The 26,937-nt window shown below is 47.3% G+C and overlaps 1 protein-coding gene across 1 annotated transcript in view; it reads right to left on the reverse strand.

Annotated features, from left to right (window-relative positions):
* Positions 1-1,573: 1,573 nt before the first annotated feature.
* CACNB3 (calcium voltage-gated channel auxiliary subunit beta 3) overlaps positions 1,574-26,937 on the reverse strand; it is a 32,409-nt gene continuing 7,045 nt past the window's right edge. Inside the window, exons 2-13 of the mRNA XM_048487440.1 lie at positions 23,190-23,312; positions 21,018-21,140; positions 16,373-16,488; positions 15,125-15,180; positions 13,708-13,735; positions 12,886-12,943; positions 12,715-12,773; positions 12,524-12,633; positions 9,579-9,730; positions 7,244-7,339; positions 6,000-6,158; positions 1,574-4,368 (exon numbers count right to left, since the gene is read on the reverse strand). Coding sequence (XP_048343397.1) covers positions 4,054-4,368; positions 6,000-6,158; positions 7,244-7,339; positions 9,579-9,730; positions 12,524-12,633; positions 12,715-12,773; positions 12,886-12,943; positions 13,708-13,735; positions 15,125-15,180; positions 16,373-16,488; positions 21,018-21,140; positions 23,190-23,312 — 1,395 coding nt within the window. The 3' untranslated portion in view covers positions 1,574-4,053. The remainder of the gene's footprint in view (positions 4,369-5,999; positions 6,159-7,243; positions 7,340-9,578; positions 9,731-12,523; positions 12,634-12,714; positions 12,774-12,885; positions 12,944-13,707; positions 13,736-15,124; positions 15,181-16,372; positions 16,489-21,017; positions 21,141-23,189; positions 23,313-26,937) is intronic.

The raw sequence follows: 26,937 nt of genomic DNA on the forward strand, positions 1-26,937 counted from the left end.
AATCTCTTTCCCAGTGCCTGAAGTGCAGTTATAGGGAGAACACTGATGTTAATGTTTTGCAACTTATGGCATTAGAGAAGGTCTAGAACAGCCTGTTTGAGCAGCTTTCTGCTCTTAATTCCTAGTTCGCTTCTCAGAAAACTTTTTGATCGCGTTTTGTTTGTTTGCACGTAATGTTTTATGCACATTTTTATGATACTAGTATTAATACCCACAGTGGGAATTAATTGTAGGTGAGTCTTCCTAAGTGTCATCTGTCATATGTTGCAACACAGCTGTAATAGGCTGCCTGCCCTGTGCTCCTTGTTCAAGGCATAACTCAATGTATGGCCAACAATATATTATAACCTGGAAGTCCAAAGCCTGTGCATATTCTGCGCCACATCACGTGTTCCCCACCTCCATTATTACTGCTCTTTCCTTTCCCTACTACCCACTTGGTCTTGTTTATATTAGGGGTGAGCCAAGAAATCCTGCAGCAGTTCCCATACCTTGGGAACATTTTCAAGCTTTTGTTACCATGGAATTGCTGTAGCCGAGTCCTAACTATCATGCCTGTGTTACGCACACGGATTGGCATCGTGCCACTTTTAACAGACATGGGTTCTGTTATGAGCAGCAGTGGCGTAGTGGTTAAGAGCAGGTGCACTCTAATCTGGCGAACCGGGTTTGATTCCCCACTGTGCCACTTGAGCTGTGGAGGCTTATCCGGGGAACTAGATTAGCCTGTGCACTCTAACACATGCCAGCTGGGTGACCTTGGGCTAGTCACAGCTCTTTGGAGCTCTCAGCCCCACCTACCTCACAGGGTGTTTGTCAGCCCCTTTGAGTCTCCTTGTAGGAGAAAAAGGGGGATATAAATCCAAACTCTTCTTCTTAAAGAACTGCAGGAGCTGTAATTTAGGGCGGTGCTGAAGGGACAGTCTAGGTCAGGGGTTAGGTTAGGTAGCCCTTGGCATGCATGCCCACAGCAGCACCCGAGGCCAGATCTCTGCCCAAGCAACTGAAGAACCAGCTCACTGCTGGGGCCAGCGGGGCAGAAAACAGCTTCAGGCTGGGCCTGTGTCCATCATAACATTCCCAGGATTACCCAGCCAAATCCAAGGCACATCCCCAAGATGCTGAAAATACCAGTGGGTTTGGCTCGCTTGAAGAATGCCTGGTCAACAACAACCCTCATCCCTACCCATCCATTTTCTTTGCCATCACATTTTACACTTTTTCAGGGGTGAAGGCCCTAAAGGTTGAAATCTGCGGTTCGTTAGCTGGGGGGGGCTGGAATTCTCTCTCAGGGCAATGGGAATTACTCAGAATGAGATTAAGCCTCAGTGTGTACTGAGTTCTTGGTTTGATGGCTGGTCTCACCCCCATCCCCCCCCCCCCCCCATCAACCACATTCCTCCTGGATGCTACTGGCCACACTTATGCCTCCTTTTGCATGGCACTGTGTGTGGATCATGGGAGACAAACTGTCCTAACTTCCAGCCCCTGACTTTGCCGAATCCCAGTTCCCTCCAAAACCAAACCCTCCAGCCTCCTGAATCCCAAAGAAAGGCAGACAAAAACCACACTCTACAAACAGCAAACGCTTGTTTCAAACCGCTTACAAGTTGTCAGGGAAATAAGTGCTCTCTACAAAAGAACAGTAACAAAGCCAGTGCCGCTGCCAACTTACCAGCAACGGCAGGGACAGAACCCAGGTCTCCTCTGCCTGCCCCTGAAACTGCCTAAGCCAGGAAGGGGGAGAGCCCTTTCCCTTGGCTCTGGGCAGCCCAGAGCATGTGACAGGCAATGGTGGTGGTGTGCAGTATTTACAGGCTGATTTCTGATAGGTGTACGTGCTTTTAGGGGCAAAGGGGGGCGTCATCCACTGCCCAGTGAAGTGTTCGAGGTGCTGAGGGGCGGGGGGAGCCAAGGTAGAGCAACTGGGCATTAAGGGGTTGGGGGCTTGTGCATGAGACAGAAAGCAGGAAATGGCAGAGGGGGGGTTGGCTCTAACCCTGCAACTTTTCCCTCAAGACAGAGCCCAGGCACGAGGGTGGCGTGGTCATCACTGCTGGGCTGTTGTCTGTGGCGCTTCCCCCTCTAACATGGGTTGGAAATGCAAGATCAAGGCCTCATGCAATTAGCAGAGAAGTCTGGGGGAGGGGTGGGTTTCAGAATTTAAAAAATGAAACTTCTCGCATTGTGGCTTTACAAGCTCAGTTGTTCCGCCTCACTAGTAGAGAAGCGGCTGTGTACTCGGTAGAGAGGAAGGAAGGACGTTCCAGGATCTGGGGGAAAGAAAGCTCCTGTACCGATCAGGCTCGGGGGAGGGGAGGAGGGGCGCTATGGTTTTGCCTGGCAAGCAGCAGAATGAAAAAGGGAAACGTTTTGTCTCATGCCAGGAGGCATTTTCGGCTCAAAGTAGCCCTCTTCCTTCCATGGGTCTGGTTTCCCCTGAGGAAAAGCAGCTCACAGGGTATTTTGAGTGTGGAAGAATGGCTTGGAAATGGTTGGGCATCCCCCTTCCCTGTGGTTGTTCTGCCCAAGTCTTAATTCTCCTTGACAAGAAGCAGTCATGTCTGACATGAGTAGTTTGCCCCTCCACTTCCTGAGAATCGGTAAGATGACTTCCTCTTCATGGAAGCCAAAGTGGGGAGAGCAGGGAAAGAGAGACTCGGGGCAGTTCTAGAGCAGGTCTTTGCCCACTGTTGCATTGTTTCTGTGTCTGAATTCACAGGAACAATGTAAGATGACCGGTGTTGCAGTACTGAGATATTCTGCACCCAGACCCATATTCACATCAGAAGGCTGTCTTCAGGTGACAGGAGCCCCTGTGAGGAAGTCTCTCTTGCCATGGTGAAGGTAGTGGTGCATGCTCTGACATGCTGCAGCCAGGGAGCACCGTGATGCCCACTTGGATGTGCACACAAAAACTGCCCTGGACTGCAAAACACTCCTGGACTACACTAGCCGCCTCGGCCAGATTCTGCAAAGTACAGGATAGAAATTGTTCTATGGCAGAATGGTCTTCCCATTCTTTTTACCTTTTTTGTTCTCCACCTCCACAAAACTCGACACCAAGGAGAAGACTTCAAGTGGAGCTGAGTCTTCTCCCTGCAGTGTTGGCTTCCGAAGTGCAGAGATTCTCCCCACCCCCCTCCCAACTGGGGAAGCGTTTCAGCAAGTGCTTGCTCCTACCTTCAGTAATACAGTGCAGGGACAATTTTACCACCTTATTTGTGATAACTATAGGCATTCCAGGAGGTGATGTCATAATTTCACCACTCTTGCCTGTAATTCATTTGTGAGGATCTTCCCCATCCTTCTAAAGCTTCCACAAACTGACTCAGTTATTTCTCTGAATGTCTGCAGCAGAGTCTAGGGCTGACACTGTACCACGCAATGCTGCACCTATGAATGCAGATGCGGGGGCAATACTTGTGTGTCCAGAAACCTGTATCAAACCAGCCTGGAGCAAAGTACAGACTGGTGGCTGGTCCTCGAGCAAGCAGAACCAGAAGTTCTGGTTCCTCCCATTGTAACATTGTATTAAACTCACTAAAAACTTAGTGTTCCTGACTGCTAATACTCCTCAGTCCTAGCACACAATTCTGCTCTCCTAGAAAAGAGAACTCACAGCTGCTGGGGCCCTTCTGTCACACACACAGACCACACACACTGCCTCTCTCCTGGGGTTATACACAACTCCTCTTCCTTCTCCACCTCCCAGTAAATGGAATCGGGATGCCAAGCTGCTGATGGAATTTACCCTGCAAGAACGTTATCATGGCCCTCGTAACCCAAAGCATAGGTGGGTGAGCAAATCCACCCAACCTGTGTATAGGAATCAGGCAGCTGTGGTTGTGTCTGGGGTTCCATTGATAGCACCTTTATACTGGGGCAGGACCTGTATACTGGGGGAGGGGGGCTCAGCAAGGAGGGGACAGACAGAAAGGCTTGATACCAGGCAAGATGGACCAATCAACTCAGTCCGAGAGGAGGTGGCCTGGCCCCAGATCGTTGGCTGCCTGGGCCCAGGAGTGGGGAAATGGCTGGCCCTGTGTGGTTTCAGTAGCTGTCCTTGGCCCAGGGCCGGTTGCGCTGCCAGTTCCTCTCATTGTGGTTGTGCTCAGAGTCGCGCTCCAGAAGGCGGTCTTGTGAGTCGTGGCCGTTGGTGCTGTGGAGGCCGCTGTTGTGGTTGCGATGTGGCTGGTACAGGTCAGTGTAGGCATCTGAATACTCATCCTCCAAGTGCCGGGAGCTCCGCTGCGATGACACCGTCCAAGTCTTGCGGGAGGCGTCACTTGCTGCATCGGACTGCATCAAGCTGTCACGCTCCACTGGGGAGTGCTCGGTACCGCGCTCGCCTTGTGGGGCCTGACTCTGACCGGGGAGGAAAAAAACAGACAAAATACAGAGCTGGTCTCCAAAAGCTCCAAGCCACATAGCACTTTATAGTGTTGTCGTGGTTAAGAGCAGGTGCACTCTAATCTGGAGAACTGGGTTTGACACCCCACTCTGCCACTTGAGTTATGGAGGTTTATCTGGTGAACTAGATTAGTTGGTGCACTCCAACACATGCTAGCTGGGTGACCTTGGGCTAGTCACAGTTCTTTGGAGCTCTGTCAGCCCCACCCACTTCACAGGGTGTTTGTTGTGGGGGGAAAGGGAAAAGAGATTACAGGAGAGAAAGGGGGGATATACCATAGCCAGGCAGTAATTCAGCTTTTTTTCAGCAGCGTAGCTATACAAATACATGTGAGGGAGCTTTAATCCAACTAAAATAATCAGGGGTTTTGTGGCACCGTACAAAATTAAGCTATTTTTATTCAAGCAGAAGTGTTCACGAGGCTGGAATTCCCTTCGTCAGACGCAGACTGTGACAGGCAACTACTGTCAGTTAATTCAAACAGGACTTGAGTTATTTACTTGATTGGCTATTTGCATGCTACTTTCATCCCTACTGGGGACCCAATGGCCTACAACATCATTTTCCCCTTCTACATTTTATCCTCATGACAACAGCTCTGTGCGATAGCTTAGGTTGAGAGAGTGACCATCCCAAGTCACCCAGTGAATGTCCACAGCAAAGTGGGGTGGTGAACCTGGGTCTCACAGATTCTAGTTTGACATTGTAATGACAACAGCCATGGAAGCTCACATGGAAGTCAGTCAGGCTCACTCAGCCTAGCCTACCTCACAAGGTTGCTGTGCCAATAAAACAGAGGAAAGGAGAACAGTGTCAGCTGCTTTGGGTCCCCAGATGGGAGAAGGGCACGGTATAAATGAAGTAAATGTCCTTACACAACTTAATTTAGTACAGTTAAAAAACGGGAGTTTTTAACACTGTTGGGATTTTTTTTTAAAGTGGAGAGCAGGGTGATGAAGCAAAAGGAAGGAGAAGCGTACAAGTATGGCAACATTTTCAATGAAGGCACTAAAGTACTCTCTCGTGCTCCCTGCCACACAGCTGCACATGAAAACAAAATCTTACTATAACAACATTTTCAGAGTTCAGCACATCAGCTGCCGTCATAACTGCCTTGCAGGATAGGGCAAGCATTATCTTCTGCATGATGCAGATTAGTGGGGAAGAATCATAGAGTTGGAAGAGACCACAAGGTTCATCAAATCCAACCCCCTGCCATGCAAGAGGGGCTGAAGGAGCGTATTTTGCCTCAGGCCATTCATGAATTTTTGGCAGAGATGAGATTTGAACAGAATATTCCAACTCTTTGTCAGGCTAAACCCAGATCTTTGCAGATGCCACAAAAGCAGCTGCTCAGCATGAAAAGTAAAGCAGAACTGAAGAGTTCTGAATGGGCAAAAAGAACTTTGAATATGCCAGTGAGATTTCATGGGAAGCGGACACCCAAAGTCCAGATGTGCCAAAAAGGTCTGATACTTTCTGGCCCTGCTTGTAAGCTTCCCAGAAACATCTGCTTGGTCACCGATAGATGGGACAGACATTTGCTCTAACTCAACAGGATGCTCTTTAAGGGCTTTTTTTGTACCTGTAGGCCTGGAATGGCAGTAGAAGGTGTCACGAGGTTCTGGCTGCCAGGAGTGTGCGAAGGGTGGTGGGTTGCTCGCCAGTACACCTCCAGGTACTCAGACAGGTGTTCACAGGCATCCTCCAACTGGTTTTCATCCAAGATCACATCAAAGAGTTCCTGGGAATGGGGAGGGGAAACAAGCCACTGGGTGAAAAACAGAGGACAGATCCTTGGAACAGCAACACCAAGAGAGGTCAAGCAGTGGACTGTGGACACTCCAGAACATGAGACATAGGGAGTCATCCTGATAGGGAGCAGAAATGGTCTGGCATGATATTAACCAATGCTATAGAAAAGACACTGCTATCATCCTTAAAGCTTCCCAGTTACTTTTCAGATTGTATTTGTTTTAATGTTTGTAATGTGAGGGAAGGGGAATGCTTATTTTAAGAAAAGGTACCGGAGGTCAGGGGCTCAACCTCTGCCACTCTGCCCTGGAAGGAAGTTCTACGGGGCCCTACGGAGATAGGGCGGGATATAATTTTAATTAAATAAATAAATATCTAAGGAGAGGCTGCTATTGCAGAGGGGAGAGGGAGAAAGCACTCTGCACGTAGTCAAACGCTACTATTTGTTAAGTAAAACTGCCAGGGGGGGTCTGCACATTTCAGCTGTTCTCCGCAGACAGCTATAGAACGTGCTCCTTGACACCTGGAGGGAAGGCTCTGGCTGGTAGCATCACACTGAGCTTCAGGGGCACTTCCAAGGCCCAGCATGACTGCAGGGATTGCTCCAAAGTGAGCAGGAGGAGAGAAGGGGCTCCCGCTGAGTCCGGGAAGGCTGGTTCCCAGTGCTTTTTGAAGCCTGACCTTTTCCACATTCAGTAAGAGATGCCCCTGTTTTCTCCAGACCTGGGAGAATGCTAAAAGATCTCTCCAGAATTGTTTTTAATGTGCTAGCCAGAAGCAGGCTGGCAAGCACATTTGTGGCCCTCCAAATAATGTTTCACATCAGTTTCACCGAGGGGGGACATGGTCACCGACAGCAGACCGTGGTGCCTGCCAAAGGTGGTGGTTCTTTAAACCACAGAAAGTGGCATGAACAGGGATGGTGCTGAACGGACAGAAGCCAACCATGGGGTGGTGTTGTGAAGTTAAGAGGCTGGCACAGGGGGCTACCAGAGAGCATGGCTTGAGCACCTTTGGGGAGGGAGGGCACAGGAGGGTTGGAACAGGAGGGGCGTGTCCCCTTTCAAAACTCACTGGAGGGCACTGCACGAGCTTGTCAGCAGCCATCATCTGGACATTGAGGTGTTTCACCTGCGATTTCCCTCTGGACTTGATCAGGCGCTGCAGCACCTTCCGGAGGCAAAAAGAACAACACAGTGCCAGAAAGGCCCCAACTGGCCATCTACAGCTGGCTGAGACTGAACAGTGAACCAGGAAGCCTTCTCCATCAATCTCAGAGCCACCACCCTCGGCTGCCCCACTCCTACAGTCTGTGAAGCCACAGTCCAGCTTAGCTCAAGGATAGAACAGGATTCCTAGGTGGAAGGAAAGAGTCCCCTGAGAGTCATAATTAGAGGCATGTTTGTGATTTTTGCTATAAAAGAGGCAGGGTTGGGGAACCCCCACATCTCCCTCCCAGAAGTCCAGGAGGCCGGACGAGTTAAAAACTACCTCTCGGTGGAATGATGGGCACCAGGTCACAAACCTTTACAGCTGCCCTCCCATTCCCTCTTGCTTCACAAATCCTGCCTATGCCCTGCGGAGTGACACATCTGAAGCCCTGCCCATTGCAGCAGAAAGCAGAGGAAGAAGATAGGGTTCCAACTCAGCGGTGACTGGTCTTTACTGAGTTTCAGCCTGGCAACCCTTGTGCTCTAAAAGCATATTTTTTTACATTTAAAAATATTTTTTAAATTATGTTCTTCCTTGTAATATATACCCCCCCCCCACTTGCCCTTTCAGCAAAAAAGATGAAAATCCAAGCAGAAACGAACTTGAGGATTCGGTCAGATGAGGCAAAGATCAGACTTCCATAAGATACACACTGCAGGCTTGTGCCGTATCTATTTGCTTCTGGAACTGGATGCGGAGCAAGGAATTGGTTCCCTGGCTCTGCTTGTTAACATTTTAAAGAAGACAACAGATGTTTGTTAACACTACTGATTTGATCAGTGACGTAGGTATAGATTTTTAATGGGGGGTCGGGGGGGGGGGTGTGAGGCCACGCCCCACCCATACCTGGGTGTGTGGCCACGCCTCCCCAAGCCCCGCCCCGGCCTCAGTGCTTATAAAAGCAGCTCTCAGGTCAGGAATGGCAGACTCTCCTGCCCCACCCACCCCCCCCCCACTGGCTGGACTCCCAGCCGGCAGCCCCTTCTGCCCTCCCCTCTGGGCAGAGGCATAGCTAGGGGAAATTGAGCCCAATGCAAAATCTGAGTTTTGCGCACGCGCCCCCCCCCCTCCTTGGCCGCCCACTATGATGCTGGAATCCACCCTCAAACAGCATCACTTTCAATGGTGTTTAAACTAGGGAGCCCAGATTCTCTTTTTAAATCCACCTTAAAGGGAGAACCTGGGGTCCCCAGTTAAAACAACAATGAAAATGATGCTATTTTGGGATGGATTCTCCCCCACCCTGAAACAGCATCACTTTCAATGTTTAAACTGGGGACCTCAGATTCTCCCTTTAAATCCCTGCCGAAGAGGATGGATTTAAAAAGAGAATCTGGGGAAATTGGGGGGGGGGGGGGCTGCTGTCAGGGGTGCAATTATTAAGCTAGCAGCACCAAACTTTCAGGGTATCTTCACGGGACTTGCCTTCTTATACCACCCAGGTTTGGTGAAGTTTGGTTTAGGGGGGTCCAAAGTTATGGACCCTCAAAAGGGTAGCCCCATCTACTATTAGTTCCCATTGGAACAATGGGGGATGGGGCACCCCATTTGGGAGTACATAATTTTGGACCCCCAAAACAAAACATTACCAAACCTGGATGGTATCATCAGGAGAGTCTCCCAACAAATCCCTGAAATTCTGGTGCTGCTAGCCTAAAATCTGTGCTCCCTGCAGGCCAAACACTGAAAAAATATTTTTAAAAATGCAAAAAAACCACAAGCGGGGGGCGGAGCTTTGAACATGTAATGGGGGAGTTGAACCTGAGACCTCCCCCGTTACCTATGTGCTTGAATTTGATCCTTTAAAATGTCAACATCAAAGCAGGAAGCTTAGTTTTGAATAGCAAAACAAATGAATTTAATTAACGACTTCATGGCAAAGTACAAAATGTGAAGACAATGAAATGAAGTAGAGGTTTTTGTGTGAAGATTGAAGAGTTACATATCCTTTCCCTTCCCTACATAGCCCTGAAAGGTGGCAAGAGCCGGCAAACTGCATGTTGTGGTTAGAACATCTCTTCTTACCCAGCCTCACTGTATTGAGAAGAGAACCCAACGGGAAGGAACTAATACCCAATCTACTACTAGTGGGCAGTACAACATATAAATAGGGCACAGGCATTCATACCTAATCATGAGTCAGAGGTCATGAGAGGAAAACTGCCCCTAGGCAGGCCGGCTCTTCTCCCTAACTCACCTTTGGGGAGGAGACTTTGACATAGACAATGATGGGGGCCAGTGAGGTTTTGGCCAGCTGTGCTGGGTGGTTGATGGTGTCGGCATCTAATATAACCAACTGCAATGACTTGGCCAGTTCAAAAATCCTCTCGATCTCACTCTGAACTTCAGCTGGGAAGGAAACAGAAGGGGTGTGAGCAGAGGCATATCTAGGGAAAATGTAGCCTGTTCAAAATCTGAATTTTCCACCCCCACCCCCCTGAATGCGTGGCTGCCCTCCCCCACCACAACCAAACAACTTTTTTTGCACCAGGTCTTGAAGTCAATATATGGACCCGGGGAGAAGTAGGAGGGGTGTGGGGGGCAATTTTCCGCTCCCCACATGACTGAATGGCCGCAGCCTGGGTACATTTGATCCCATATGTCCCCCTGGGCAGTACGCCCCTGCATGTGAGTGGGCTGCCCTTCTGCTTGGTCCAAAAAAAGAGCTCTCTCTGCTCCCGTTTCCTTCAAAACCACAGACCTCCCCACTCAGTTTCTCCTCAACTCACTGCTCCTCATAACTATTCAAATGGCGGACTGTTATCAGTCACATAAAGAAAGTGGAATTTCTCAGTATGACAAAAGAGATTATGGAGCAAAGGAGAGCAGAAGAGAGGGCACTCTAGAGCAGCGGTCTGCAACCTGTGGCTCTCCAAGGGCTAATGGGAATTGTAGTCCATGAACATCTGGAGAGCCACAGGTTGCAGACCCCTGATCTAGAGGGATGCAAAAGGGATAGGGAATAATTGGATGTGGACCCAAAGGGAACATTTAGGGGATCAGACTTTAAGTAGAGAGCAAGAGTAGAGGGAGAACTGTTGGCTAGGTGGTTTTAAAGTTATTTTTAATTAATGTTACTACAGACAGATAACAGAGAGTTTAACATTGATGTATAGAACTTATAACTTAGATTTCTAACAATTCACTTCTATACTGTTATATTGCACTACCTTCATATTAAATCTTAATTTTATTTTCCTCTATATTTGTTTAACAGAAAAAACATACACACACACACACACACACACACACACATAAAAGGCATTCAGTTTTTCCAGTATTGGTCTATTCCTATTATGTGCTTGTGTACACACACACACACACAAACACACACACACACACACAGTTCTAGGACATGGTCCCCTTCTTCAGCATAGTGAGGTCTAGGTAATGGGTTTACTTCTTTCATGGGTGGGGGGATTACTTTTGGAAATATTTATATAACAGCAGTATCAATATACGGCTAATAGCAATTTAAAGTGCTTTAACAAAGCCAGCAATCTTGCCATTACCGGGTGTGATGAGATGTGCTTTTAAGAATGAGTTGCTAGATGGAGTTAAGAGACCCAGGAAAAGCAGAGACCTGAGACAGTTCAGCAGGCTAGCAGCACAGCAGATTGTGGGGGGATTCCTTGCATGTAAACAGAGAAATGCAAGAATACCCCACTATAACACCACTACACAGCAAAGAGCCCGAAGGTTAGTGTTCCATTCATAATGGGCCTAAGGGTGTAGTCAGACAAATAATGGCTTTTGAGTGAAGTGAATATGGTTTGGGGCAGGGATTGCTTCCCATGGTATATATACCAGATCCTATCATTTCTGGTCAAACAGGTTTTGCAGGTTGTCTGTAGCGACTGAAAAACTTTGAAAAGGTAAAAACAATCCGCGGTGAGTGAGTCCTCATTCAAAACTCTCTCCACTTTGCAAAAACCTGTCTGCTGCACCCTAAACTGCAGGCAGTCATCTTTGTCACTGTCAAGGGTTTGAGACAACCAATTCTTCTGAGCTAGTTTAGCCTGAGCTACAAACCAGATAGTCCCTGGTCAAAATCTCATTTCTGCCATCAACTTACTAGGTGGTCTCTGGCAACCCACAATCTCTCAATCTCGCTCCCTTATTGAATACAGTGGATAATAACATAATAAGCCATCAATCTTACAAAGATCCTGAACTCTGTAGGATCAAAGGGACAAATCCCCACTGAGCCACAAACCACTGGGCCAGCCATACAACCCAACAGGTTTGGTATGGGAATAAAGTGTAGGAGTAGAGAATCATATGTGCCCCCAAATCTACCATGGGAGGGGTGGGTGGGGGGGGGAGAATAAAACTGAGATGAACAGACAGCTCCTTCAGTATGTGTGTGAGAGGTACTTCTGAAAAACACTGCAAACCCCTCCCCACCTCCCTGGGTATAAAAGGTATATAAATAAATCTCATGTGTTGGTCACTGCAGGAGGTGAAGAAACTTGAGATGATCGGTACATTCAAGGAGACTGGCAAAGCCAGGGATCCAGTTTTACTGTGTAATGTCAATGCAAGGTGACCAAAGCTCTCCGATTCTTCCAAGATTTCCTGTTCAGATCAATGTGCTCCTCACAGGGTGACCCACCTGACATTTCTCTAAGCAGAATGCATGGGAGGGTGCATTAAAATATGCCTAATCTGAAATGATACAGGCCAACAAGAGTCAAGCCATGCGAGTCTGCTGACAGGGTAGTTTGGCATTTTTGAGTCTGGGCAACTTCCAGTGGCAACTACATTCCAGTGCCCCCCTCCTGAGTATGCAGAAACCCCTCCCTTCTGTGTGGGAGACTCTGTTTCACTGCCCTGCTGTCAGAAACATCAAGGACCATCAAGTGCAGACACGGAAAACGCAGGGGCTTGATAGTGCCAAGCTCTTAGACATCTGATTAGTTTGCCCACAGACATCCTGGTTTGTCAATAACTTGCCCGGCTAAAAGGTGGCAACCTAAAGTCTAAGACACTCATCTTCGGGAATTCAGCAATGGCTGCTAAACTCACACAACCTGTGATGTGTGTGTTGTGTGTGTGTGAGGAGGGGAAAAGGCATGACTGCCGTGTCAACCTTCTTGCCTGCCAGTTTCTGTCACCAGTTCAAGACTTGTTGGGACTCACCGATGGTGGAGCGTGTGGTGGAGCGCTCAATGATGGCCCGCTTGCCTGGGTTGTTGAGCACAGAGCGCTTGGCCAGGGAGAGATCCGCTGTGACACGTGTGATTGAGATCCTGAAAGAGGATGACAGGAAATAAGCGAGTCAGAATATAGGAACAGGTAGTGGGAGATTCTTCAGATGTAGAGGGTCTTACCTCCCATCAAATCTGTGCTTGAGGAAATCAAACAGAGCTTTCTGCATCATGTCAGTAACCTGAGGAAAAAACCAAAGGCACAGGGGAATGTGGTCAGAGCAGCAGCTGACATAAATTTAGTTGGGGACAGTAGTAGGTTCAATTTCTTCCCTTTCTGCCCCCCTCCCCTACCTCATATCCTTTCTTGGTCCCACAAACACCATACAGTCTCATGGAGACGCGATGACATCTAAAAGGAGAATATTATTATCTGCCTAGAAAAGGGAGGATATAAAAAAATATATGGCTGCTCCCTCATTCTGTAGCCCAGACAGCAGAAGCAAAGGATCTGGCAGTCACAAGGCCTGCGCTAATTCTCTGCCACTACCACAAGTACACATAACTCAAACCCAATAAATACAGCCCTCTATTTCTCAGAACCCCATTCATTGCTTGTTTTTGCCACAATCACACACAATGACAGCAGGTTGCAACTCCTTTCAAAGCAAAGAAGAAAAGTTTAGATTTATACCCCATTTTTCTCAGGTGTAAGGAGTCTCAAAGCTGCTTACAAACTCCTTCCCTTCCTCTCCCCATAAAAGGCACCTTGTGAGGTAGGTGGGGCTGAGAGAGTTCTGAGAGAACTGAGATCGGTCCAAGGTCACCCAGCAGACTTCATGTGGAAGAGCAGAGAAACAAACCTGATTCACCAGATTAGAGTCAGCCAGTCATCTGGAAGAGTGGGGAATCAAACCCAGTTCTCCAGATTAGAGTCCACCGCTCTTAACCACCACACCATGCTTGCTCTCAAAGGATTCCCACACCCACATTGCATGTTTCTGTAGCCCCCAACTTTATGTTCTGCTGATCACCTGTTCCCACCTGAGGCAACTGCCTCTCAGCTGAGAGTCCTGCATCAGAAGTTTTGTTCAAATTTTATGTGACAGCACTGGTCACCCATAACACTTTTGGGGAAATGATACAAAACATTCAGCACTTAATTGAGTGACATACCCAACAGGAAATCGCAACAGCTGTTTGGCTTTGGGCAAGAAAAAGAAAACATGGAGTTGTCAACAGTAAAGAATCAACAAGTAGCGGAACAGAGGAGGAGGAGGAAGAAGGAGGAGGAGGAGGAGAAGTAGTTTGGATTTATATCCCCCCTTTCTCTCCTGTAAGGAGACTCAAGGTGGCTTACAAACGCCGTCCCTTTCCCGCCCCCGCCCCCCGAACATCCTGTGAGGTGGGTGGGGCTCAGAGAGCTCTGAAGAAGTGTGACTAGCCCAAGGTCACCCAGCTGGCATGTGTTGGAGTGAACAAGCTAATCTGTTTCACCAGATAAGCCTCCACAGCTCAAGTGACAGAGCAGGGAATCAAACCCGGTTCTCCAGATTAGAGTGCACCTGCTCTTAACCACTACACCACGCTGGCTCTTGTAAGTCCCTGCAGTATAAGATTCTGCATTCCCTCAGAACTACAGTGGACTGGATTCTCAGGACTGGATTCTTATTTCAGCCTCTTCTCTAACCTCATTCGCCTAGTGTGCATCCAGCATTAACTAGCACCTATAGGGGGGTATTTTGCATAATCTGCCATCTACTAGAATGCATCTAGGAAATAGTCCCTTACTCCTCTGTCAGGGGCTACAAATACAGTGGAGAGAAAGTTTTCTCCCTCTCCTATAACTTGAGGGCATCCAAAGAAGGGGATGGGCAATAGATTCAGGATGGACCAAAGGAAACATTTCTTTAAACAACAAATGATTTAAAATGTGGAATTTGCTGCCTTAGGATGTAGTGATACACCACATGTAAGTGTAGTGATAACATAGCTTAAAAAGGGGAATGGGATGAATGAAAGATAGATCTACCAGAAGCCATGCTGACGGAACCTCCATGTTCAGAGACAGTAAATGTCTGAACACCAGTGCCAAGAGGTAACATTGGGGAAGACATCAGCTTGTATGCCTGATGTTGGACCTTCAGAGGAATTGGTTGGCCACTATGGGAGATAGGATGCTGGGCTAGATGGATCACTGGTCTGATCTAGCAGGGCTCGCCGCTCTTCTCTCCACTAGTTAACCAGTTCCCTAGTTAACCAGTTTCCTTTCCAACCATCAGTGGTAGAGGGGAAATTGCATTATAGGCTTGTGCAGTTCAGGGCTGGCTAGATGAGTAGGAAGTTACTCATTAAGTCCTAAAGATTAGCATTCACAACAACAAAATTAATTTTGTTCCCTTTCATCTGGAAGCATTCTAAGATCCCAACAGGCACTTTAAGGAACATCATGGTTATTTAAAAGACCAGAAACTTGTTGTGTTTCAAAAACCCAAAATAATAAAAGCCCAGATTCTCTAGAAACTAAATTCTGCCCTTGTATTCTTAATCCCAAGGAATTGCAACATGCACAGAGCCTTGTTTATGCCCTTACCTAGAGATGGGGGAGGTGATCGCCGATTGCTGATGGCAGGATTGCCAGATTGCCTACTAAGGGTTGAAGAGAGAAAAATTTAGAATTATGTCTTGGGGGTGGGGGGAATACAAACATACTCAGGGCTTAGATTTGTGTTTGTCCCTGGTGGGAAAGCAAAGCTTGGAAAACTTGGCAGCCATCTGCAAAACCGCCTCTCTCAGCCTCCAGTGAGGTTACAAAATAAGGTAACCCACAACATACAGATATATAAAGTCAGTTCTTTATTTTGAATAAGGAATTGAGAATTGAAGAAGAGTCTGGATTTGTATTTTATCTCCTGTAAGGAGACTCAAGGCAGCTTACAAACTCTTTCCTCTTCCTCTTCCCACAATAGCCACCTTGTGAGGTAGGTGGGACTGAGAGAGTTTACCCAGCCCAAGATCACCCAGCAGGAAACAAAGTGGTTCACCAGATAGGACTCCACTGTTCATGTGGAGGAGTGGGGATTCAAACCCGGTTCTCCAAATTAGAAACCACCGCTCTTAAACACCACACTGGCTTAACACCACACTTTACAATCACTCATGCATTGTAAAGTCCGTGACTGTATGTGTAATGAAACCCATTAGCAAAGACAGAAGAGCCCATTCACACTTCCAAAACTGATTTTCTATTTTTCACACATCAGAAGTTTGGGCACTCACTTAGATGGCCTCAAAAGGGAACGGGCAGATTTATGCAGGAAAGGTCCATCAATAGCTATTAGCCATGATGGCTAAAATGGAGCTCCCTATTCAGAGGCTGAATACCAGTTGCTGAGGGCCAGCAAAAGGGAGGAGGCTTTGGCTTCAGTGCCTCAGTTTGTGGGCCTTTGAGGACAACTGAGTGGCCGTTGTGGGAAACAGGATGCTGGACTAGATGGATCATGATTCATCAAGCCTAATACTTTGACAGCAGTAGGAGAAGGGCTTAAAAGAGCTGTGAGTGACACATGTGGATCTGGTCCATGTGCTTGCTTGTGCAGCTGTTGCCCAAGACAAATGGTGGTTTTCCACCATCTGGAGATGCCAACCTTAAAATTAGTATCAACATCATTGGAACAATTTAATTAAACATCTGCATATTTTTCTAAAGCGGAATGAGCTGGCAAAGCAAACTCTTTAGAAGAGGCGGTGGGGGCGCAGTTTCATTCCACATTTTACAAGCAACCCAACTCCTCACACTGTACTCAAAGTGATGCTTCTCCCTACCACTGTCCCCTCTCACCTGGCTTTCTGTTCCTGCTTCAGCCGTATAGCCTCCAGCCGCTGTGGACTGGGGATGAAGGCGATGTCTCCCCCCTCCTTTACTAGCCGCCCGATCCACCACTCATTGTTGTATTTCTGAAGAGACAAAACAGGAGATGGTCACAGACTGGATCCCCTGCTAGCCTTTACATACATAACTTGTGGAGTAGAGCAGGTAAAGAATTCCCTTTTCTACCCTGCACTTGAAGAAGAAGAGTTTGGAATTATACCCCACCTTTCTCTCCAGCAAGGAGACTCAAGGTGGCTTACAAGCTCCTTTCCCTTCCCACAACAGACACCTTGTGAGAAGGTGGAGCTGAGAGAGTTCCAAAGAACCATAACTAGCACAAGGCCACCCAGCAGGAATGTAGGAGTGGGGAAACACATTTGGTTCACCAGATAAGACTCCACTACTTAGGTGAAGGGGTGGGGAATGAAACCCAGTTCTCCAAATTAGACTCCATCTTATCTTAACCACTATACCATACTTGCAGACTGATCTCTCTCTGCCTAGCAATCAAGATTGGGACTGGCATTTTATTTTCTCTGTACAGCCCACTTTGTCTAAATATTCATGGCCGGTAACATATATATGCACTGCAAAATTCTTGATTTTCTTACCCTATTCCACCCTATTCCTGTGTAATTCATACTCCTGTTTAGATCTTCAAAGAGCTGTCACAGGACTCTAATTCCCTTTTTTACTTCCCCCCACTTTACACATTTATCCCCCACTTTTCACATTCAAAACACATACAAAATGCTCAAAGGTTTGCTTTGCTTCTACGACTCCCTGATGCACCATGCCCAGAGTCTAGCATTCTTACTCTATTCTCCCAACCCCGATCCAGCAGCCCTATTCTTATGACATTTTAGAACACAGGACTTGTGGAGCACAGAATGTTGAGAAATGGCAAAAATTGGTCTGGAACAACTGGAGGAAGAGAAGACCCTAAGGAGAGACCAGAAGGAGGACAAAGAAAAAGAAAACAGCGCATCACCCGAGAAGTCTGAAAGAAGAAGGAAAGAGAACTGGTGATGCTGCCTTATACAGAGTCAGATCACTGCAGTCTACCAAGATCAGTATGATCTTTACACGACTGGCAAGTGGCTCTCAACTAGAAGCCTGAGGACTCATGAAGGAACACCAGCAGGGAGCAAGCTGGTGAAAGGAACAGCCTGTTTGCTAGGCCCATGGGAGAATAGCTGGGGAAAGCTCCAGCTTCCCCAGAAAGATTATGCATGGGGTAGAAAACTATGCATGGGGTAGAAAATGTTGACAGAGATAAATTTTTCTCTCTTTCTCACAATGCTAGAACCAGGGGGCATTCATTGAAAATGCTGGGGGGAAGAATTAGGACTAATAAAAGGAAACACTTCTTCACACAACGTGTGATTGGTGTTTGGAATATGCTGCCACAGGAGGTGGTGATGGCCACTAACCTGGATATCTTGGACAGGTTTATGGAGGAGAAGTCGATCTATGGCTACCAATCTTGATCCTCCTTGTTCTGAGGTTGCAAATGCCTTAGCAGACCAGGTGCTCAGGAGCAGCAGCAGCAGCAGAAGGCCATTGCTTTCACATCCTGCATGTGAGCTCCCAAAGGCACCTGGTGGGCCACTGCGAGTAGCAGAGTGCTGGACTAGATGGACTCTGGTCTGATCCAGCAGGCTAGTTCATATGTTCTTATGTTCTAAGAGGGGAAAGGAGCAACAAAGTGAAGCAGCAGAGCTCTGCCTCTGCCCATGATAGCCTTTTCCTTCAGAAGGAAAAGAGCTGCCCAGGACTGGTGGGGATGCTTAACTCTCCCCACCCCTCACAGAGTGCAGACAAGGGCTGCCTCATCCTCTTTCCCAGGAATCCCTTCCTTGAATGGGACTCTTTGGGAAGAGCACAAAGGCTCATAACCCAGAGAGAAGAGGTATCCCTACCCCCTTGGCTCAGAATGTCACTAAGCAGGCTAGAAGCTGAAGGCAAAAGCTTCCTAGAAGCAGAACCCTTCACCCTCCTCTCCACAGTAGCCACTTCAAATATTTCCAGAGTAAATTTGTGTCATGAGCCAACCCCTGGGTACTTTCCAGGACACAGAGGACACTGAGGCAGAATCTGAGGACACAGTGCAGCCAGAGTGGGGAAGACCACGCAGCAGAGCCAATGCCCAACCTTTCCCTGCCTGATGACATACAGGTGGAGGAGCGTGCAGATCTTCCTAGGGAACCCAGTGATAAGCCAGCTGTGCATAGGAGGCAGAAGCAGGGGCTGCTACTGCAGAAGCACAGAAGGAGTGCTTGTTTGGCAGAAAGATATGGGAGATTAGAAGTCTCTGCGTCTGATGAGGACTAACTCCTTACAGAATCCCAGCCCTCTGAATAAGTTTCTCTATATAAGCCCTACTATATAAGCCTTGCTTCTGCCTGGGTGCAACAAGTGTGTTACCTGTCGCCACTGTATGACTGGTTCTGCATCGATTCCTAGCCTGCTCCTTGGTTTTCCTTGACCTATTGGATTGTGACCTGACTACGCCTTGCCTGCCGCCTGCCTTGACCCATTGGACTGTGACCTGATCACGCTTGTGCTTGACGCCTGCTTTGCCCTGTGGGGTCAGACCCGGCCATGCCTCTGCCTGCTAGGAGCACAATTTGGGAGGAGGGACACAGTAAGACACCTCCACCTGATTACAGCAGTAGGGTTGCCAATTCTGGGTTGGGAGATTCCTAGAGATATAGGGGTTGGAGCCTGGGGAGGGTGGAATTTAGGGAGGGAGGGATCTTAGTGGAGCATAGTGCCATAAACTCCACCCTCCAATGAATCCTTTTTCTCCAGATTAGGAGGTGTCATCTGGAGATCAGCTGTAAATCTGGAAGACCTTCTGGCTCCAGCTGAAGGTTTGCAATCATATACAGCCAGCAGAAGAAGAACATGTATGCTAAGATTCAGCTAAAATGAAACTGTTTTCATTTCACAGCAAACCTATGGTGTCTTAATTCTGTATTTTCATGCAGAGGATCAAGGCCAAAGAGGAAGCAATTGCAGAAAGAGCAAGCAGAGCAGGCCCAGCCTGGGCAAGCCATATGGGGCCACTCCCCACTTACCTCTTCTAAGTGCAACGCCGCAGCGACCCTGCGTAGAAAAGCCTCTGCGGCTTTTGACCGCGGAGACATTTGTTCCCCACTCACTTACCATTCAGGAAATAATGTGGGGGAGCAAGAGGAGGAGTTCCGTGGCAATTGAGCGTTCTGATTGGCTGGCACGCATGTTCATCATGGACACGTGGAAGTGGTGGCCAGCCGAAGGCGGGCCTCCATTTTGATTGGCTGACACGAGAAGTTGTTTTTGATAGGCTCGCCCGCAAAGCCGTAAAGCTCGAGCAAAGGGAGCAATGTTGGCACGTCGCGTTGTGCACACGTCTCAATTTCCGCGAGCGTGCATTGTAAAAGAGGATGTCGCCTCGTGTCTACATCATCACGTAGCTTCATGTCGCCCACTTTCTGACGGGGACACCCTCCCTAAACAAAATGGAGGATCCTTTTTCCTGATTGGCCGGAAAGCTGTGCGTCACAGCGAATCAACCACGCATAAACAACCGAGGTTCCCCACCACCCCGCGGCAACCGCGAGGTTTTGGAAAATGTTGCTCTTTGAAGAGGACCTAATTTGAGCGCGCCAAGGAGGTGGGAGAGCGGCAAATTCTGGGCAGCTGCGCAGTGGCCGCTGGTGATGTGGGGAACGTCCAGGATCCCCATGTCTTATCAAGAGGTGACCCCACAGCTTATGGTGAGTGGGGAGCGGGCCAGTGTGGCCGCTACCAGCCAGACAAGTTGCATGGTGGCAGCTGCTGGGCCCAGCCTGGTTAAGTTGTGTGGTGGCTGCCACCAGGCAAGTTATGCTGTCATGAAGCAAGTCCTCCACTAGGGGGCATGGAGAGAGAGAGAAATGGCAGGGTTTTCTCGACCTTTCAGTTCAGTTTGCCGGCTTTCATATCACATGCTACCCCACTGTTTTAACTCGAGATGACAGGAATTGAACCTGGAACCTTCGACATGCAAAGCAAATGGCCTATCTCTGAGCCACAGCCTCTTGGCATCTGGATGGAGATCGAAAGAACTGATGTCTTTATTTATTGATTTGTTTGTTTGATATTTACAGGCCGCCTTTCCCCATACGAGCTCATGGAGTCGCACTACACATCAATTAATCAATCAAGAACATGAAAGGAACTTTTAATGAACTGTAGGATGGATTCATTTGTCTTTGTTCATTCCTTGTTAAAACTGGTAGCTTTACACAGTTAACTCTGAAGCATAAAGAAATACTGTTTGATTGCCAGTCTGTTTCTCCTCAGCTGTGCATTCAGGCCTCAAAACTTGAACTGAATATTAGAATCTGACAGCAGTTTTGGAAGAGACCCAGCCTTGGCCTTTGCCAGGGATCTGTGGGAAATGAATTCCAAAGCATACATGCCTAAAACACATTATTTTGCCCCACTGCAGTAGATATGTGTAGATACACACCTCACCGGTAGTATTCAATCCTGGAAACAGTAGTGCCAGACATGCATTTTGCTGCTTGAAACTTAGGTGTCTTCCCATACTTTCCCCCAGTCCCCAGCTTCATCCATGTCCCACCTCTTTGATGTGCAAGAAATCTTTGGCTTCAAAATTGATGGCAGATCCCTGCATGGGACACTCCTCATCCAGTGCGCCACAGTAGCTGACATTGGTACGAACAGCAAATGCGACTGGCTTGTGCTTTGGACAGGATGGGGAGAGAGAAAACAGAGACAGGTGTCAGCGCTCAGGTAAGCTGCTGGCTTTTGCACATCTCATCGCAAGAATGAATTTCAAGGCTCAATCATCAACATCATGAGTGGTTCTAAACAGTAGCAAGGTGGGATGGTTGCTGGAACCCAGGGCTCAGCATGGACCCCGCAATTTTGGAAGAAGGCACTACAGCCTCTTTGCTGTCTCTTTACACTGAACTAGGCCTGCTGTTTTAGCCAGCTGAAAGAAAGAGATGTCAATTTTGTATATTAACCATTGGGTTAACGTGTCATTTAGCAATGAGGCATAGCTTGCTTGAATGAGTCATTTAAGCAAAGGATTCTGGGATGCTGCCTGGATTTGCCCAGCCTGTCTGCCCTTCACTAGTTAAACGGAACTATTGATAATTATTTTTTCTGGAGTCTGCAGAATCCTGATGCTGGCCACGACAACATTAGCCCTCATTCTGTTTGTTCGATTTTGTTTATTAAAAGTTTTGTACTCTGCCTTTTCCCACCTCCCAAAAAAGAGAGCCGACACAGCTCACTTAATGTGACGAAGCCATAGAAAATAGAGCAATTTTACAATAACAATTAAAACCATGCAAAGTAGATATAATTATCTTACAAAGAGAGATCCCGTATAGCGTAGTCAAAGTACGATCTGGGACACCCAGATTCAAATCCTTGCTCTGCCACAGAAGCTTGCTGTGTGAGTTTCGGCTAGTCACTAATTCTCAGTCTAACCTACTTGAAAGGGCTGTTGTTTTAAAGATAATGAGGAGAGGAGAATAGTGCCAAAAGTCACTGCAGGTCGCCATTAGGGAAAAGATAAGTGTAAATATCAAAATAAATATAAATAAAGAACCATCTATCAGACTATACACCCACCCATTCATCAAAAGCTCTCTTAAATAGTCCCATCTTACATGCCCTCCTAGATGCTGTTTAGGCAGATAAACGCTTAACATCCAACAGGAAACCACCCCACAAAATTGGGACTTTGGCTGAAAAGAATGGGCCAAGACACTTTTACTTGTACTCAGAGGGACATGACAACTAGCAGATGTTGTTACAAGAAATGTAACTGGTTCCTGGGTTCATAGAAAGAGTGGTAGCCATTAGGTGTGTCTATAGATACATAGCAGTTGCTGGGGCACCCTCTTCTATCTCAGTGGTTCTCCCAATTACTCTCTCTCTCTCTCTTCCTAAACTGATGAATACCATTCCAGTGGCTTGTATAGAGAAAGGAGTCAATCAGTGATGGGATAAAATTGTCCCATCCCCAATGCCTATGGTTTCAAGAATGGGGGACCTACGTGGTACCACCCCAACATAAAAATGCTGGAATGTAAACAGACCCTTCAATCAACAGCCAAGTGAAACAAAAGAAGTTGTTATCCCCTCCTAGTAGTAAAGACTTCTCATCTATGGAGCACATGATCATTCATGGAGGTACAGATAATCTAAAATCTTTATTCTTTTTAGAATGCAGGATGATCAATTTATGGAAAGAGCCATCAAGACGCAGCCAAATTATGGTAACCCCTTAGGGTTTTCAAGGCAAGGGACAAACAGAGTTGCCACCTCCAAATTGTGAAACATCTGGGAATTTTGAGGGTAGGGTCTGCAGAAGGCAGGGTTAGGGAAAGGGATGGAGCTCAGCAAGGTAAACTACCAGGGAGTCCATCATCCAAAGCAGTCATTTTCTTTAGGAGAACTGATCTCTGCAGTTTGGATAACAATGGCAATCCTGAGAGATCTCCAGGCTCCACCTGGAGGTCGACAACCTTATGAACAGAGGTGGTTTGCCATTGCCTGCCTCTGCATAGTAACCAGGACCAGAGGCGTAGCAAGGGGGGAAAGCGGCCGGTGCACAGGTGCGTCCTCCGCCCCGCCACACCCCAGAACGCCATGCGCCCACCACACCCCCAGAACACCCTCACCCCACCCCCACAGTTATTGCTCTTTCAAAGGTCCAACTTGTCTCACAGAGTAGAGACTTCTATCTGCCCAGCCGATGCCTTCTCAACTATACCTTGGCTTTCTCGAGTTGCTGCTGAGCTTGGCTCTCCACCTCGCGCTTCACACCCTCACGTTCCTCCTCTAATGACACGTCAGAGTCCAACGATGGGCGGCTGGTATAGGAATCAGCTGAGCCCTGAGGAGATGGGGAAAAATTCAGTGAAGTACCAGTCTCCTCATGTATGTATTTATTTATAGAAAATAGGAGGATTAGAAATATCTCTCCAAGCATTTGGAGATTCAGTTGGCTTTTCTCTTGATAAAAAAAGAACAGATTCACAACTACAAAGGCAGTTTTCATCAGGAATTTAAACCATGTACATTTGGACTTCAAGTATTTCCTATGAGCATCCCCTGCAAGCCACAACCCAACCCAGCAGGATCCATTTGTAGTGCTAAACTGTACTACTTATGCCTTGCTTAAGGCCTAGTAGTTTACAGTTGCTGGGAGAAGTGGTCATTGGAACGCAGCTCTGGAAAACCATCTAGGAGAATAGTAAATCTGAGCATAAGTAATTTAAAGCATAACCTAATCTCAGAAGGCAGCTTTAATAAGTCCATATGTCCATGCTAATGCTGGAAAAAGGCATCCCAAAATCTCCCTCACCACCACAAAAGCAAAACAGGATCCAAACAGAAACAGGAATACACCTAGTATAAATCAACAAAGTAAATGAAACTGGAATGCTCATGCAATATAATATAGCCGAATGACCAAAAACATTCTCCCCTCCTCCCCCATCTGGGCCCATTGTCCTATTATATTTAACAGCAACTGGGCACCCAGAAACACAGCCAATGAGTCTTTCCTCCTCACACAACTCTAAGACAATAAAAGCTTCCAAGGTGATATTTCTGGGTGGCAGGCTGCTCGTAGAGGCACAGTAGCAGCCAGGACCAAAACAACAAAGATCTATGGCCCAAATCTCTTGGAGAACTAGAGAAGTCCCAGCAGACTGGAGGAGGGCTAATGTTGTCCCCATCTTCAAAAACGGGTAAGAAGGAGGACCCAAACAATTGCCACCCAGTCAGCCTGACATCAATACCAGGAAAGATTCTAGAGCAGATCACTAGACAATAATTTTTTTAAATAATGTTTTCTCTGAATGATGTTAGTGTTGTAATATTAAGATCCAATGTGTTAGAGCTAATGTATATAGTATATGGGTAGCTGTTATTTCGCGCCCCCTCCCTTTTTCTATGCTTTTTTTCTGTTCTTGAATTATATTAGAGAACATTAATAAAAATACTATTAAAATTAAACAGACAGACTGTAAGCACTTAGAAGGGGATACTGTGATCACTAAAAGTCAACATGAGTTTCTCAAAAACAAGTCATGCCAGACTAATCTTAACTTTTTTTGATAGAATGACAAGCTTGATAGACAAAAGGAATGCTGTGAACACAGCATACCTTGATTTTAGTAAGGCCTCCGACGAAGTACTCCATTTTATTCTTGTAAGCAAGGCAGTTGATGAATTAGATTAATTAGATGAATTTGTAATTGGCTGACTGACCAAACCTAAAGAGTGCCCACCAATGGCTCATCTTCACTCTGGAGAGAAGTGACTAGGGAGGTGCCACAGGGTTCTGTCCTGGGTCCAGAGCAATTAAATATCTATGACCTGGATGATGGAATAGAGGGCATGATAATCAAATTTGCAGATGACACCAACTTAAAAAGCTAATGTCCCAAAGGACAGGGTCAGAATTCAAAATGACCTGGACACATTAGAGAGCTGGGTCAAAACAAACAAAATGAATTTCAACAGATATAAATGTAAGATACTACACTTAGGCAGAAAAAATGAAATGCACATATACAGGATGGTGACACCTGGCTTGACAGCAGTACATGTGAAAGGGATCTAGGAGTCTGGGACCCCTTCCGCACATGCAAAATAATACACATTCAATCCACTTTCACAATTGTTTGCAAGTGGATCTGGCTATTCCGCATAGTAAAGTCCAGCTTCAAAGTGCATTGAAAGTGGACTGAAAGTTCATTATTCTGCATGTGTGGAAGGGGCTTTAGCACAGAGGCGTAGCTGGGCCAGAGTGTGCCCAGTGCGCACTCTGGCTTCCCCCCCCCCCCCCCCCGCGGCGCCCCCTTCCCCTGGGAAATGTTGTTCCCCAGTGCGCCCCCCCCCCCCCCCACTTACTTTAGAATCCAAGAAGGCTGGAGAACAGGCCTGTTCCCTTCCAGGCTTCAAAGGCCCTGGTGGGACCCAGGCCTGTTCTCCAGCCTACTCAGTTTCTAAAGTAAGTGGGGGAGTTGCAGGGGTGTGTGATTTTCATCCCCCCATGGCACTCCCCCCACCCCCATTTACTTTAGAAACCGAGCAGGCTGGAGAACAGGCCTGTTCCCTTCCAGGCTTCAAAGGCCCTGGTAGGAACTACCAGGAGACCCTGGGAAATGTAGTACCCACCAGGGCCTTTGATGCCTCCAGCCTGCTTGGTTTGTAATGTAAGTGTGGGGGGGCGCCGCAGGGGGAGCGCTGTGGGGGAAGGGGGAGGGGGTTGGGGGGAATTTTCCACCCCCCACATAACCCAAAACCATGTGCCCGGGTCCTGGTAGCTTCGCCACTGCCTTAGTAGACCACAAACTGAACATGAGTCAGCAGTGTGATACAGCAGCCAAGAAAGACAATGTGATTCTGGGCTGTATAAATAGCAGTATAGTGTCTAAATCGACAGATGTAATTGTACCTCTCTATTCTGCATTGGTCAGACCTCGGAATACTGTGTTCAGTTCTGGCATCACAATTCAAGAAGGATATTGATAAGCTGGAACGGGTCCAGTGGAGGGCAACCAAAATGGTAAAGGGGCTGGAGTCTGTGCCATATGAGGAGAGACTTATGGAGCTGGGTGTGTTTCGTCTGGAGAAGAGAAGGTTAAGAGGTGACATGACAACCATGTTTAAATATTTGAAGGGATGTCATGTTGAAGAGGGAGCAAGCTTGTTTTCTGCTGCTCCAGAGACTAGGCAAGGAGTAATGGGTTCAAGGTGCAGGAAAAGAGATTCCACCTAAACATTAGGAAGAATTTCCTGATAGTAAGGGCTGTTTGACAGTGGAATACATTGCTTTGGAGTGTGGTGGAGTCTCCTTCTTTGGAAGTTTTTAAACAGAGGCTGGATGGCCTCCTGTCAGGAGTGCTTTATATATTCCTGCATGGCAGGGGATTGGACTTGATGGCCCTTGCAGTCTCTTCCAACTTTATTATTCTATGAAATCTCACTTGAGTCATGAACTCATTAGGTGTCCTCAGCCCATGAACATGTACCCCATTCTGTAATATGGAGATAAAAACACTGACTTGCTCTACAGGACTACTGCAAGGATTATTGAAGCAACACATATGTGAAGCACTTTGAACACTGCAGCAGTGCCATAGAAATGCCAAGACTCACTTGCCCACAATCAGATACCTGAGGTAGCTAAACCCTCTGCTATTGCCCCATCCCTACTCGTCCACTTTAGTTTATCCAGTATATTGTCTATTCTATCAACAGACTTGTACAATCGCCTCTTTGTTCTTCAAACCTCACCTTTTCAGCAAGCCTCCATTGGAACACTTCAGCCTTCCGTCCCCATTGTTAATGGAAATTCAGTATACACGTGTGCAGTGGTGGGATTCAGCCTATTCACATCCGGTTCGGTAGAATCGGTAGCTAATTTTTTTCTAGTTCGGAGAACTGGTTGTAATCCCACCACTGAGTCCCACAACTGGAAGTTTGGAACTGGCTGTTAAATTATT

This window comes from Sphaerodactylus townsendi, linkage group LG03 (genome assembly GCF_021028975.2).
Source record: "Sphaerodactylus townsendi isolate TG3544 linkage group LG03, MPM_Stown_v2.3, whole genome shotgun sequence".
Lineage (NCBI taxonomy): Eukaryota > Metazoa > Chordata > Lepidosauria > Squamata > Sphaerodactylidae > Sphaerodactylus > Sphaerodactylus townsendi.